The 15,920-nt window shown below is 52.4% G+C and overlaps 1 protein-coding gene across 14 annotated transcripts in view; it reads right to left on the reverse strand.

Moving 5' to 3' along the window:
• NRXN2 (neurexin 2) overlaps positions 1 to 15,920 on the reverse strand; it is a 110,206-nt gene that overhangs the window by 82,403 nt on the left and 11,883 nt on the right. For all 14 annotated transcript variants that reach the window (XM_070783017.1, XM_070783026.1, XM_070783019.1 and 11 more), the window contains one exon: positions 4,614 to 4,631. In XM_070783017.1, coding sequence (XP_070639118.1) covers positions 4,614 to 4,631 — 18 coding nt within the window. The remainder of the gene's footprint in view (positions 1 to 4,613; positions 4,632 to 15,920) is intronic.

Genomic DNA, 15,920 nt, shown 5'->3' on the forward strand with positions numbered 1-15,920 from the left:
AAAGGGGGACGGGGTACAGGCAGAACCAGAGGGAGGAGGGGGCAGGGAGTTACTGCACGGGGGAGAGGAGAGTTTGGTTTCTTTTTTTTTCTTCTTGCCGGAAAAAAAAAAGGAAAAGGAGGAGAAGCATGAGGCTGGGAGGGCTGCTTTTTCCTTTTTCTTTTTTTCTTTTTTTTTTTCTTCCGGGAGGCGGAGAGAAAAAAAAACAGTCAACGAGAAAAACGATTCAGATGAAGGAGAAAATAAAACACGACACAAAAATCAAAGCCACCTGGAGAGAGAGAGAGTGTCCTGTTAGCATGGGATTGAGCTGGCAAGCGGGATCTCCACCCTCCACCCATCCCACGAGCCTGGCAGAGACAGAAGGACTGGGGCGTGAGGAGACTGGGCCTGGACGGCCTCTCCCACCAAATGCGGCTGTGGAAAAGCCTCTATCCAGGCCCCATCGCCCAAGCTGCACTCCCCACAGCCTTGGAATGGGTAGCAGGCACCTTGCACACCCGGGTTCTGCGAGAAAACTGGGGCTCAGGAGGACAAAGAGCAGCAGCAGGTAGGAGGAAGCAGAATCTAGGGGCATGCTGGATCAAGAAGGGGGTCTTGGGACTTCTCTGGTGGTCCAGTGGCTAAAACGCCACACTTCTGCTGCAGGGGGCCCCTCAGAAGTTGGGAAACTAAAATCCCACATGCCCTGGGGCATGGCCAAAAAATTAAATAAATAAAGAATGGGGGTCTGGGACCTTCCATGCAGAGGCCCGGGAGGCTAGGCCAGCACCCTCGGACAGCAAAGACAAAAGAGGACAGCCAGGACCCCCAGGAGGGAGTCCCTAAGAGGCCAACACACCTCACTCAAACTATTTTATGAAGAAAACAAAACCTATTCTACGGATCCTCTTTCTCCGGCCAGGTCTCCTCCGAGGTGCCCCAAGAGCTGAATTTTGGAAATGGGAAACACCAGCCCTACATCCAAGACTGAGAGTAAGATTGATTGGGATTTTTTTCAGAGTCGCCTTGGTCCCTTGAGAAAGCCTTGTCAGCTCTGATTTGGGGGCCCCCTCGGCCTCGGGGGGAGAGACTCTGGCCCACTCGACCAGTACCCCAGTCCCTGAAAGGCACCAGTCAAAGAAAACTCCCCTCCACAGAGGCTAGCAGCACCAGGCCCCACAGCTGAGCTGCGACCCCGGGGCTCCCCCAGGCAACCAGTCAGCCCCACCAACCTCCGCCCTCACCTCCCCACCCCTGCACCCGTGGGGTCTGATCAAGAAAGTGGGGAAGGAACGGCCTTGCAGCACCGCACTGCCCTTGGAAACCACCCCAGGGGCTGTGATCATGAGATGTGGGCCCTGCAGGCAGAAAGGCAGGAGCAGGACAGAAGATAGGGGAAGCGCTCCAGCTGTCCCTGGGGCAAGGCTGAGGGTCAGGATGCCTGGGTTCCAGAAAGAAAGACAGCAAAAAGGCCAGAAGGGCATGGTGGAGGGCCAAGGGCCTGGGCCCAGCGGAGATGGGCGAATGGTTCCTGCTGCCCCCTTCTAGTCTTAGGTGCCATGGGTCTCTCCCAATCTCTGGGTCCTAGGCCAGCTAGGGGAGGGGAGCACGGCCACTGAGGGCTGCCTCCGGACAGAAGAGCTCTTGGGGAGACACAGGTTTCATCCACAAAACTGGAGGGAACCCAAGTATTTGGACCGAGTCTCATTCCTTGCTCCGAATGCCCCCACCAACTGTTTCCCCCAAAACTACCATCTTCTTCCAAACCCCCTACTTGCAGGACCCAGACCCGGGGCCCTAGCGCCTCATCCAGGTCTTCCAGGCCCAAGAGCCGAGTGCCCTGTGAACCCCGCTTCTGTCCCCACAGGCCTGCACCACTGCTGGGGCAGCGGCTTCTCCACCTCGCAGACCCTTGCACCGCCCGGCTCCCCGCCAGCCTCATTAGCATGCGGCACTTTCCTCTGTCACCACGGCAACCAGCTGCTCGGTTCCCTCAGGCGTGACAGCACCAGCCATCTTGGGGAAGGGGAAACCCGTTCCCTGCCCCGTCGTCTACCCATCTCCCCGCAGCTCAGGCCAGCCTGGCCCAAGGGTGCCCTCCCTAAAGCCTGCCTCCTTACCCGGCCTGAATTCACTGCTACCCCAGGCCCTGGCCCTCTTCCTTACACCCCTCCCTGCTTCCACCTGTGGCATCAGCCCCTCCGCCTGCCCCTGAAGAAGAGCCGGCAGTGACGGATGGCGTTACTAAGGGTCCTTTCCTAGGGCACTTTGTCTGGCTGCTTCTGGGTCTCCTCTCCCTGCTACAAAAGGCTAGAGGGAAAGGAGCCAGGGATACCAGGATCCCCAAAAGGAGATACTTGACAAGAGCCTGGGGAGCAGGATGGCTAGGTTCCTGGGAGAAAGCTAGGCCTGAGCCACAGTGTCCAAGGACCGGAAAAGGGGGCGAAGGCACGGAGGACTCAGAAATCTGAAGGGGGACCCGCAGAGTCCAGAGTGTAGCGCCACTGAGGAGTCCCCCAGTCCACCCCCATGAAGCCACCACCTGCCAGACCTACTGCCCCACTCTCAGCCGCACCCCCTCACTCTCCTACCAGAACCCCAGGGAGGACCAGCGTCGAAAGAAGAGGGCTACAGGGGGCAAGACTGGAAGACACACAAGCAGCCACGTCACAGAGACACACAGATGCATCACATCCCTGCGTGTGTATACACACACATACACACACACACAGCCACAGACACACACCCCTGCCCAACCACTGACATGCAAGGCCTCATCCAGACCAGCAGGCCACCATGGTGTCCCCAAGAGACGGCTCAGTGGGCTCAGTCCCCACTGTCCCCGCAACCCAGCTTCTCTCTTGGCCCTCTAGTCTACTTGTTTGAAGAACTGTTCCCTGTTTTCTCCCCTTCAGCTCCAGGCCACTGCTCCTCCCCTACCAGCCCTCCGGCTTCTTCTCTGGCCTGGCTGTTCCCTGGTGCTTCTCCCCTTTCTGCCCCTCCCTGCGCTGCCTCCTTCCTCTTCCTGCTTCTACTTGCCCCCCCTCCTTCCTCTGGTCTGTCTGCCCCCTCCCCGCAGGCTCTCTCCTCCACCCTTTCCCCCTCTTCCTCTTGCATCTCTCCCTTTGTTCCGGAGGAGACTCGACATCAAGAGCAAGTAAAAGTCACATCAGCACTAAATCTTATCTCCGGCCCTCAGAAGGCTGCGTCCATGCAGACGCGCACACTCTCTCTCTTACACACACCCAGAGGTAAACACTGACACACGGAGAGACAGGCCCAGACAGGACAGATGCAGACACAGATGCAGACGCTCTACAGAGGCTCCAGAGACACGGGCCACAGAAGACGGGACGCTGGAGGGGCACACAGCTCCGCACACACTCAGATGTGTACACGAGTGCACGTGTACAGACATGCACACAGATACAACAGAGCTGCATGAACACGTGTGCACACAGGTTCACATACACACACGCATGCACACATGGGTGCCTGCCTACAGGGATCAGGGGACCTGAGGACACTCAAGGAGAAGGGACATCGGGGAGAAAGACGAGCCAAACGTGGACACCACGAGGGAAGGTGGATTCCAGCCCCACACTCAGCCAAGCCCTCCTTGCCTTTCTGCCCGAGACTCCTGCATCCAGGGCAGGGTGGGCTGCCCACATGCTTCCCAGTCCCGCTGCTCCAGGAAGAAAGTATGGGACAGATTTAGTGACTGGGATCCTCTTTCCCTCCCAGCCCCCTGCCTGCCCTCCTGTGGGGGCCACGTGAGCTCCACTGCAGCCCTGCCTTCAAGCTTGGACCATCCAACCCAGTCTTTTCTCCCTGATCTGGTCCACCTTGAAGAAGGAAAAGAAACACGGAAAAGCACAGTGAGAGGAGAAGGTTCAGAGAATGACAGGAACCCAGAGGGACCCCGGGGCAGGACAGAAACAAATAAGTCCAGGAACAGAGCCCTGGAGAAAAAGAGAGGCAGAGACAAAAACCAGAGAGAGGCAAGGCAAATGAAGCAGAAGACCGGGCAAGAATGGACAGAGAGACCCTGAAGCGAGGCACGCTCGGCGCCCTTGCCTGGGCCTGGGCTGAAGGAAGAAGCAGACCACCCTACCTACTCATGCCAGCCCAGGGGACAGGGACTGCAAGTGTGTCAAAGAGGAGAAACGGCCACCCAGCGCACACACTCTGACCCAGGGGCCTGACCCCCTACCCCTGGCCTGCACTCTTCAGACCCCGGAGTGAATTCTACCTGAGCACCACCCCCAGGCCGTGGCAGTATGGCCCTTCTACGCTTCCTCCCCTGGGCTGAGCAAAAACATATCTTATCAGTCATTTCTGGACACTTGTGAATCTTCAGCCCCACCCCTCCAGCTCCACTCCCAATCTGGTCTCCTCTCAGGGAGGAAGACAGGCCGGTGGGCAGAAGCGCTGAGGACAGGCAGTGGAAGGACTGGCCCTGCCAGGCAGTTCTCCCCAGCAGACCAGAAAGAGGGGACAGGTGAGGGGTGGGGCCAAGGCAGCCAAGAGGACACCGTTCCCTGGGCACCCCCAACATGGGCAGGGGAGGGGGCCGCCAGGACCCCCAGCAAGTGATCCACCACTCCCAGCGACCAAGAGGTGTCACTCACCTTCCATGGGGTGCTCCTCTATAGGCCAGCGAGGTTCAGGAAGGGGGAGGCAAAGAGAGAGAAAAAAAGAGGGCCGTTAACGTGGGTACTAAGGACAGGGCTCCACGCAGAGTGATGGGAGGTGGGTTTAAGGTCTTCTAGCCCGCCCAGGCCTGGACACAAGTCACCCAACCTGGAAGGCCCCTGGGGGATGAGACAGAGACCAAGCTGTTCCCTGAGTTGGCACCTCACAAATAGGGTCACACAGGCCAAGGGGACCTGAGCCTAAGTCACATTTCAGGAAACTGAGGCCCAGGACAGGGAGGCAACTGTTCAAGGTCACGTGGAGAATCAGAGGCCAGGCCAGGAGCAGCAGTCAGGTGCCCAGCCTCCCCCAGCACGCTCCTCCCTGCACGCCACCGCATCTCAGAGACAGATGGGGACACGCTCACGCAGGGCTCACCCTCACTGACACACTGACACACATAGGCACTTAGTGATGCAGAGACATGTATAATCTCTCACACAACACACACCTGAGGCCTTTGCACACTCAGACCCAACCGTGCTCCCCATCACCACCCTTGGGGTTTGGGGATTAGTACACAGCTTCTGTCGCAAAGTGCTGCACGACTCCCATCCCAGTCGTTCAGCCTCTCTGAGCCCCCAGTGCCTCTCCAGGGTGGAGACGGGTGGACTAGGACCCCTCTGAGGCCCCTTCTGGCTCTGGTTCTGCAATTCTGGGATAAATGACTTTTCAACAGCTGGCTAAGACAAAGTGCCCCCAGCTGGATGGGCTACTTCAGCGGTAGAAGGGGGTCAAATTTCGGGGGGCCAGACTGAACCCACCCCTCTGTCATGCCACAGCCTTTGCGCAGTCAGCCCTCACCGCTTAGAGGCCTGCCTGAGCCTGTCCCTCGGGCTCACCACGTAGGTCAAGAGGGAAGGAAGGAAGGGAGGGAGCCGAGAGGCGATTCCTTCAACTAAGCTCAAGAAGGCTGGGCTCACACACACACACACACGCACGCACGCGTGTGCACACACACGTGTGTAAGTGGACCCCAGGACACACATGTGCACAGGCAAACAGCTGTTCAGGACACACTCATGCCCGCATGCACACACTTTGTGTTATTGTCTCATCTGCTCTCAGGGGGTTAGGTAAACTCCAGAAGCACACTGTCATTTGTCACATCTTATACCCGCCCCCACAGTACACACACGGGCTCCATGCAGAATCAATACCCGCGCTGTGATCTAATACATAATATGAGCTGCACACCACCCCGACTCCCTCCAGGGGCTGGAGACCCACCCAATCCACCCCCACCCCCTCCGTGAGGAACACAGCTCCCTTTTTTGTCTATGATCTATCATCTCCCATTTTCTAAACCCACACACACAAGCCTGTACGTATCTACATGTGTTACACACACACTTCTCTACAACCCAGGGCTTCTTTTACCTGGCAGCCGCATCCCCCAATAGCCATGTATACAACGACTTGCTTAAATAAACTGAATCACACGACATTTATGGCGGGGAGGGGTGCTGGCTAGGAAGGGGCCCCCAGGAAAACCCTTGGGCTCTCATGAGCAGCCCTGTGTCTGGGATCACTTCGGCCCCCATGTGCTGGGGCCCTGGCCGGTCAGCACACTCATCTCTGCAGCTCCTGCACAAACAAGCAGGCTCCGGGTTTCTGGATAATCCAACATGGCGGGGATTGCAAATCCTATTCCCACCTGCCACAAATGTGGGTCATGCTATACTCAGGAAGGTGAAACAACCAAGTTTAGTTTGCTGCCTGCACGAGTCCCGTCTCCTGGCTTCCTAGAGAGGCACCTGGGGACTCATTGGCCTCTTCTTCCTGGCTGCACTTCGCTTTTTGCTGATTCACCTGTGCCCCTCACCTGCCATCATGGGCCCCTCCAGGCTCAGCCCGTGCCCTCCACACTCCTCTCTCTTCTCCCGCCCTGCTCCATGAGAGCTCACTTTCATGGCTGAGGGACCCCCAAACCTGTTATTTGTAGCCCTGGCTTTTTCCCTGCGGGCCAGTCCTGCACCCACGGCTGTGCACTCAGCAATCACTCAATTCCTGACATCCAGCCCCTGCTCAAGCCACGCTCGACATCTCCACCCTCTGCAACAAAGTGCCCATTTCCCTGCCTGCAGCAAAGACACTGCTTTCAACAAATGCTTCTTTTTTTTAATTTTATTTTTCAGCTGCACTGAGTGGCATGTGAGATCCTAGTTCCCAGACCAGGGATTGAACCCATGTCCCCTGCACTGGAAGCACAGGGTCTTAACCACTGGACTGCCAGGGAAGTGCCTCAACCAATGCTTCTCATGGAGTATATGCCCCACACACTGCCACACTCCAGAGATGCCATGAGTCAGTCACACATTGTGTGCCATTACACGCCAGCTTCCGGGCAACCCTCACAAGCTTGGTATGTTATCTCCCTCCTTTGCACAGAAAAGGACACTTGCCCAGGAGCACAAAATCACCTCTGCCTTTTCCCACTGCACTCCTTGGTCATCAGAGCCCCCACACTCACCCCTGACCCGGGTTCCTGCCTTAGTCTCCTGCCGGTTGGTCCCCCCACCCAAACCCAGCCTGGCTCTCTTGGTACATGTACCAGATACACCTTACTAAGTACCATCGTGATCAATACACACGCACACATACACGCACATGGGCAGAACTTCTCAGTGGCTCAGGTACAGACCTCTTCTGTGCTTCTGACCTGCCTACAGAGAAGTGTGACCCGAGTGGCTCACACGCTGAGTGTCCTCCTGTCCACAATGGCCCTCGCCTCCTGCTAGCCTTCCCTGATCAGATCAGGCACTCTAAAAGTAGCCTTGATCTTTTTTTTTTTTCGTATACCAATCACCAGGTCCTATCAATTCCAGCTTCTAAAACTCTAAAAGCTCAGCTTGACTCCTTGAAACCCTTTCTATCCCTCGATCACCATCAGGACAGCCCAAGTCCAGACCCTCCTCAGACCCTCTTCTCAGAACACTCTTAAAGGATCTCCCCCTACGGCAGTCTTTTTACCCTGTAATTCACAGTCCAAGCACCACCAAAGTGGTCCAAGCAAGTCATGACTCTGCTTAGAACTCTTCAAGGCTTCCCAGGACCTACAAGATCAAGTCCAGTCTTTTTTTTTATTTTTATTTTTGGCTGCACTGGGTCTTCGTTGCTGCACCCAGGCTTTCTCTAGTCATGGCAGGGGCTACTCTTTATCACAGGAAGGGCTACTCTTTGTCGCAGTGAGCAGGCTTCTCACTGCAATGGTTTCTCTTGTTGTGGAGCATGGGCCCCAGGCGCTCAGGCTCAGTAGGCAGGGCAGATGGTCTTAGTTGCTCCACAGCATGTGGGATCTTCCCAGACCAGGGATTGAATCTGCATCCCCTACACTGCAAGACGGATTCTTAACCTCTGGACCACCAGGGAAGTCCAAGTCCAGTCTTTTTTTTTCTTTGTGTTGTTTTTAGGGGATTGTGCCGGGACTCAGCTGCAGCACACAAGAATTTTGTTGCGGTGTGCAGAATCTTTGTGGCAGCATGCAGGATCTTTAGTTGCGTCACACAAGCTCTTAGTTGTGGCATGCGGGATCTAGTTCCCTGACCAGGGATCAAACCCCAGCTACCTACGTTGGGAGGGCCGAGTCTTAGCCACTGGACCACCATGGAAGTCCCAGTCCAATTTTCTTGAGAAAGTCCATTTGAGGTTTTACCACACCTCCCTCCAACCTCCCCTCCTTGCAACAATCCAGGCTCCAGCCACACCCAATTTCTCCACGTTTCCCTAATATGCCATGTGTCTATACATACTATTCCCTCGGCTGCCTGAGAAGTGGACTCCTGCTTTCAGACTAGGTCAGTCTATGTGGGTCTGTGTTCTGAGCTGATCTCCTGGCCATCCCTCTTTTGTGCCAGTTCTCAAGATGTACCTTGGCTTGTTATTTCACTTATCCGATCTCTATTGCGATTGTGTTTCCATGTCTGCTTCCTGGCTGGACTGTGAGATCTCCAAGAGCAAGGACAATGTCTCATTCATCTCTGTGTATCCAGCTGCTCACACAGTTCCTGGCTCAGAAAAAGGCAGGCCTGTGTTTGTTGAATGAATAAAAAGTTAAAAGTGAACACTCCTCACTTACCCAGCACTTTGAGTGAGCTTGACTCTTTCTGTGCACCATTTCCCTACTGTTAATACTTCATCAATAGATACCATTACTCCCTCAGAGAGATGGGGAGACCAAGGCTCGGAAAATGGAAGAAATTTGCCCAAGGCCACATTGCTGGGCAGAGGAGCAGAATCAAAATCTGAACCAAATCTGTCTGGCTTTAAAAGTTCTGATGAGCTGCATTCTGGGCCTGCAAGTCAAGATTTTTAGAAGCTGGTTTTAATCGCAGTTCCAATCTTATTTCCCATAAAGCACAACCAGGGACTTCCCTGGTGGCCCAGCCAGCAGCTAAGATGCTGCACTTCCAATCCCTGGGTTCCATCCCTAGTCAGAGAACTAGATCCCGCATGCTGCAATTAAGACCCAGCACAGCCAAATAAATAGGTAGTTAAAAAATAATAATAATAAAGCACAACCATCTCGGTCTGATACACTCAACTCACATCCTCTAGACTCTGCACTTGGGCCGTTTTCCTGGCGAGAAAGCCCTAGCCTTTCCTTTACCTCCACAAATCTCACTCAGCCATCCTTCAAGATCTAGCCAAGTTCTACCTCCTCCATGAAGCCTTCTCTGACCATGAGGGTTAATAATCATAGTAGCATTTATTGATCACTTAGAATAGTGCCTGGCACATCGTAAAGTGAAAGTGTTAATCGATCAGTCATGTTCAAGTCTTTGAGACTCCATGGACTGTAGCCCGCCAGGCTCCTCTGTCGATGGAATTTTCCAGGCAAGAATACCAGAGTGGGTAGCCACTCCTTTCTCCAGGGGATCTTCCAGAGTCAGGGACTGAACCCCAGTCTCCTGCATTACAGGCAAATTCTTTACCATCTGAGCCATGCGGGAAGACCTAAGGGTTTCCATTTGTTGTTGTTCAGACACTAAGTTGTGTATGACTCTTGTGTATGACTTGCAACCCCATGGACTGCAGCATGTCAGGCTTCCCTGTCCTTCACCATCTCCTGGAGTTTGCTCAAACTCATGTCCATTGAGTCAGCGACATCATATTTCCATGTATTCACTTATTTAGTCCTCACAACAACACGACCTCCATTTCACAGAGTAGAACACTGAAAAACAATGGGATTCAGCAACTTGTCCAGGTTCACACAGCCAGCAGTTAGCAAACCCGAGATTAAACCCAGCAGCCCGTGCTCTTAACCATTCCACCCTAGGAGGCTCTCCTTGGGAACACCTCCCTCATCTCTGGGCTCTTACAGCAGTCGCTCCCCACCCAGCTTTCTCAGCTGTCCATCGCTTTCTGCCTGGAGCTGTCTCCAACAGCAGAAGCTGTCAGCACCACAGGTATTAGATGCTAGAGCTGACAGAGTGATTCCACATATGTGACCTCATTTACTCAACTTGCATACACGCAGGTCTTGACCGCCTCCCCCAAAGGCATAAATGGTATTGTCTTGGCTAACATGAATTCAGGATTCCAGCAGATTCATTATCAAGGACAGTGATGAAGACCAGAACCAAAGAAAAGAAACAGTGCTGAGCAGCCACAACCGACATGATAACAGTTATACATTAAAAACTGTTATTTTCTCATAGGGGAGCCTCTCACACCCAACCCAGAATCCACTCTCTGTTAGTGACACACAATTCTAACATGCTGGGAATGCTGATTTCCAAGTTCACAAACAGAGAGGGGTGGGGGGTGGTTGCTCCCTGACAACTCCTCCAAAGGGCGGAGGTGGAAAAACTAGAAAAAGCCAACATAAGAACACCAAAGTACAGCAGTCTGGCATCACTTCAGGCAGGCACATACCTCAACAAAGGAAGCCCTGAGTGACAGTCCGGGGCAATACCTGAGGGGAACCACGACAGCCTGAATCTTCCGGAAAAGGCTAAATCACCTTCCAAATGTGCTTAGGCAGGCAGGGAGGTGTGCAACATATTTTTTAAAGATTTCCATCTGAAATGTTGTAAATGGTGGTGAGTTGCGTATTTTAATGGGATAATGCCCCTCCTTTTCAGGAGGAGTTCCTCCCTGAGGGCTCCAGAAGGCTGAGAGTTTACCCATCGATTTCCACTGCCCTCTCTCAGTGGCAGAACAGCCCGCCGATAAAGATGGGAACACCCTCATCACGCACTGGCTGAAAGAAGAAGCTGTAGCCCAAGGAATCCGGGGTCATTACTGGTTTCGGATGAAACACTGTCCTGAAGCACCTCCAATAAACCAAACACAGGTCATCCAATAAACCAAATGCAGGTCGTCCACGACACAGCTGACTGACCGCCTCTCCTTTTCAGAGGCAGCGTGGAGAAGGTGGGACCCCCCAGAGCCAGCTCAGGTTCAGATCCCAGCTCTTAATCTCAAAGGGCGGTCATGCCTTCAACATACCCAGCAGACGCCCACTAGCTGTGAGGCCCTGCTCTCTCCTCCCTTGACTGTGTGATCCGATATCCTTTCTGTTCTAACTGCTCCCTCCCAGTGTCTGCGGCCGCTGTTTTCCCTCCTCCTCCCAGATGAGCCCCCTGACGTCTCTTTACCTCCTCCTTGGCCACTTCATCTGACCCTAAAGTTTCCAATACACTCTCCACACATGCGGCTCCCAGGTCTCCACTTGCAGCCCCACCTTCAACTCAAAACTCTGGTCTCACATTTCCGACTGCCAGGACACCTCTCTCTAGGAACAGCAAGACAGGGCTGTGATCTGTGGCTCAAACCTGCTCCCTCTCCCAACTTTTCCCTCCCCTGTCACCCCCACCACCATCCTTCTAACCAAGCAAACCTGAAACCTCACCACCTCTGCCCGTCCATGTGGGAAAGGCAGAGTGCTACGCTTCAGTCTCTGCCACGGCTCTCAGCCACAATGCTGCCACCGCCACAGCTGCCACCACCCTTCCTCGCCACTCCCCAAGACAGCCAAGGTTCAGGGCATCAATGTGTCTTTCCTGAACTTTCTCCCACTGATGCCTCCACCACATGACTGCCCTCCATACTGCATCTTACCCTTCGCTCCCAGCTTCCAAAGCACCATTCTTATTCACACACCTGCTCAAAAGTATTTTGTGGCTCCATTTACCAATACTCTACACACAGCATCCAATACACATTAGTTGAATGATTTAAGTCAAAACCTGGGGAATTTCCTGGTGGTTCAGTGGTTAGGACTCAGTGCTTTCACTGCTTGGGCCTGGGTTTGACTCCTGGTCAGAGACCTAAGATCCTGCAAGCTGTGAGGTGGGGGAAAACAAACACAAAAAACAACCCCAAGACCTGGCCTCAAGCTGCTTCCCCTGCTTTAGATCTCACTGTCTTCCCTTCACTCTTTGGTGTCCCTGTATGGCCATGATGTGCGCTTCCCCCTTCTACACCATTGTTCTTACTAGCTCCTTTGCTTGGTGGGACCTCCCCAAACCAAGTTTACTGATCAGCATTCAAGACCAGTCTTAAATAGTATGCCTTTTATTACTGATCCCCCAACTTGGCTTCCCAGGTGTTGCAAATGGTAAAGAATCCGACTGCCAATGTAGAAGACCCAAGAGATGAGGGTTCTGTCTCTGGGTCAGGAAAATTCCCTGGAGAAGGAAATGAAAACCCACTCCAGTATTTCTTGCCTGGAAAATTCCATGGACAGAGGAGCCTGGTGAGCTATACCGCATGGGGTTGCAAAGAGTCAGACTGAGCATGTATGCACACACAACTTGTAAACTCTCCTCTTCTTCAAAATCCCAAGAGTACTCTGTTTATAATAATACTATAATTTATACCACTAGGCTTCCCTGGTGGCTCAGTTGGTAAAGAATCTGCCTGCAATGCAGGAGACCCAGGTTCAATCCCTGGGTTGAGAAGATCCCTGGAGAAGGAAATGGCAACCTACTCCAGTACTCTTGCCTGGAGAATCCCATGGACAGAGGGGCCGGGCAGGCTACAGTCCATGGAATCATAAAAAGTCGGACACAACTGTGTGACTTTCACTTCACTTTACACCACTAATTACATACCAGACACTTGTTTAATTCACACAACAAACTTGTGAGATAACCATGCTTGTTCCCATTCTGCAGGTCAGGAAAAACCAGTCTGAAGGTTAGGTATTCATGTGACTCACAGGGCTAGTGAGTAGAGAAGTCAGATTTAAACCCAGATCTGACCCTCAGGAGACAGAGCTTCACTGTCACTAAGCTGCACTGCCTCACTGCATCTTGCTGCACATGGTATGCTGTTTGCTTGCTGTTATTTCTCGACACCTTCTATGTGCCGGGCACTATTCTAAGCATTTTAAATGAATTAGCTTATTTAATTCCCATAACAACTCTGTAAGGTAGGCAGTATTGCTGTCCCATTTTACAGACAAGGAAACCGGGCAGAAAGAGCTTAAGCCCAAGGTCACTGCCCAGCCAGCCCAACTACAGAATCTGTGCTCTTAACTACACACTGCCTGCTTTTTATCTGCTTCCTCAGTTAAGCAGGCAACTCCCAGAGCAGAGTCTCCTCCACGTCTGACTCACCTACAGCCCCCAACACAAAGTTTGTCACAAAGGCGGCCTTGACAATAACCTGCTGAACTAAACTGCCAACAAACCTACCAAATACACGAGACCCATGCATCTATCTTCCTGTTAACACACGCATCACCGCTGGTTTCATTTCTCTCCCAAGTGAGGTACACACCACACCCCTGACACACCATCATATGCCTCTGTGTCCCCACTCCACTCGAGGTATTCCATGCATACTGGCACACTCTTCTTCCCTGATCACTTTTCAGCTCTTTCTCCCCACACATGAAGGACATGAGGAGGAATTCCCATGAAAATCAATGCAAAATCCCAGTCTACTTGATCCCCACTTTGGCAGACAGTCAGCAGGAATACAAACACTCAGTGACTCATACTTAGTTAGCCCTGTCTTCAATCACCTGTGGCCAGAACCCCAGAGAAAAGAAGCAGATTTCCTAGCATGGAAGTTCTCAGACAATGGGCAGGCCCAGACCCAGGAAGGCAGGAGGGGTGCGGGTGGGAGCTGTCCAAAGGATCCACCAACTAGCTGAAGGCAGATTAGTATGTCTTACATATAAAGCTAAAACTATTTTTTCTAATGTATATTTGATTAACCACAATGGCAAATGTAACATCAAAGCCATGTAAAAGCTTTCCTGAATTCACAGTAGCTTTGAGTCATCTATTTTCACAATAAACAGATATAAAAATAACTACTATTTGGAAGGGGTACTGTGAATTACTGACTTTTAAAAATGTCTTCAATCTCGGAAAAAGTTGGGGATCACTCAAAGCAGATAAGAATGAAGTAACTGTAATTTCCAGAGAGGCTTGAAGACGCTGGCCCTGATCAGGAGCCAGACCTGTTCCCCTTAAAATCTTCCAACCCCAAACCCAATACCCAAGGGGAAGCAGCTCATTCCTTTCCTCCTTGGCTGGATAAGAATGTACTAGATGAAGTGTAATGAGCACAGGATATTACAAAACCTACCCAGGAAATAAGGAACAAATGTAAAGGGAGGGAATGAGGTCATGGGTAGGAGGAGAAGCAGTGGAGCTGTCACTGAGCCTGTCGTCGCTAGACGTAAGCAGAGTTTATCAGCGTTGACAACCACCATGCCCACAACACAGAGCTGAAAACAGACACATACATAGTTCCACATACACATACAGCCCTCCCCAAGCCTACCAAGTATTCTATCAAATACTTGTTAACATCTATTCAGTCACTGAAGAAATGTTTACCAAACACCTACTAAGTGCCAAATACCATACTAGGTGCAGGGAATTCACAGATGAACATCTCTACCTTTTTATCTCAAAGAACAACTCCCTCAATGGATATCTCACGAACACACACACACACCCACAGTGGGTTAGATACACAGCTGCCTCTCCCAGCTCCAACAGAGCTGACACAAACATTTAACTGATACACATCCAATATATATACACATGATACAACCACCGCATCACACACAGGTACCCAAACACATCTCAGACACACAAGCACACAACACACATTCCAAAGCACACATTTTGTATGGCTCACTGGGAGCCTCTGGCCGATGAATGCTTTCAGGGAATGAATACAAGGACTCTGGCTGCATTTTTCATACACCCAGGCCACTTCTGCCACAGTGAGATCATGGACCAGTGGCTGCTGTGTAGCTCAAATTTCCCTTCCATGTAGTCAGAAGGGTGTGGTTCAGGGACTTCCCTGGCAGTGCAGTGGCTACGACTCTGAGCGTCCACTGCAGCAGGCTCAGGTTCAATCCCTGGTTGGGGAATGAAGATCCCACACGCTGCTGCATGGTGCAGCCAAAAAAATCATCTCTAAAAAATAATTTTTTAAAAAATAGCATGTTTCATGCTATTTTCTTAAGAAGGCTTGGAGGGGAGAGATCATAGGGACCAGAGAATCAAGTTACAGGTCATGAAAGATTCCTCATGAAGTCCAGTGTCTTACTGAGGTCTCCCATGGAAACACACGCACAGGGATACCTACACATGCAGCCACGCCCTTACACTCACATACTACTTACTCTACTAGGCACGGGACTTTATTTGCCAACAGACCATTCGCACATGATACTCACACCGCCAGACTCCCGCACCTCTGCATGCAAGCAAACACACACAGACACACAATTTCACAGTTTAGGGAGCACCTGCACTCCTTGGAGAAAAGGCGAGAAGGTGCCAGATTGACTTAATACACACAGTTCCTGAAGATACATCCCACCACCAAGAGCCACTGAAAACCTCCCTTATGTACTCCTCTACCACAACTGCAGATATAGTCAGAATACTGGGCAAAGTACAGGCCTTCACCTGCAAACGTGGGCTACTCCTGTGGCTGTCCCCAGGTCCTGGGCAGGAGGACACTACCCGCAAAGCAGTCCCAGGGCCACACTAGTCTGTGGGCACACACACTCCTCAAAGACCCTACCTCTTGAGGGTAGACACACCCACAATGCTAAGCAGCCCACAGCTCCTAGGGGGACTGAAGGAAAGGACTGCACACCTCCGCTCCAAACGGCTGCCACACACCAGGGAGGAAGGAAGTGCCTATGCCCAGGCTCCAAACTGATGGGGAACCTCTCCCCTACTCCCCAGCCAGACCAAAGTGCCAACAGGGGCCTCAAAATCCCTCCCTCGCCCACTCCCTTAAACCTCACC

Source organism: Bos indicus, chromosome 29 (genome assembly GCF_029378745.1).
Source record: "Bos indicus isolate NIAB-ARS_2022 breed Sahiwal x Tharparkar chromosome 29, NIAB-ARS_B.indTharparkar_mat_pri_1.0, whole genome shotgun sequence".
Taxonomy (NCBI): domain Eukaryota; kingdom Metazoa; phylum Chordata; class Mammalia; order Artiodactyla; family Bovidae; genus Bos; species Bos indicus.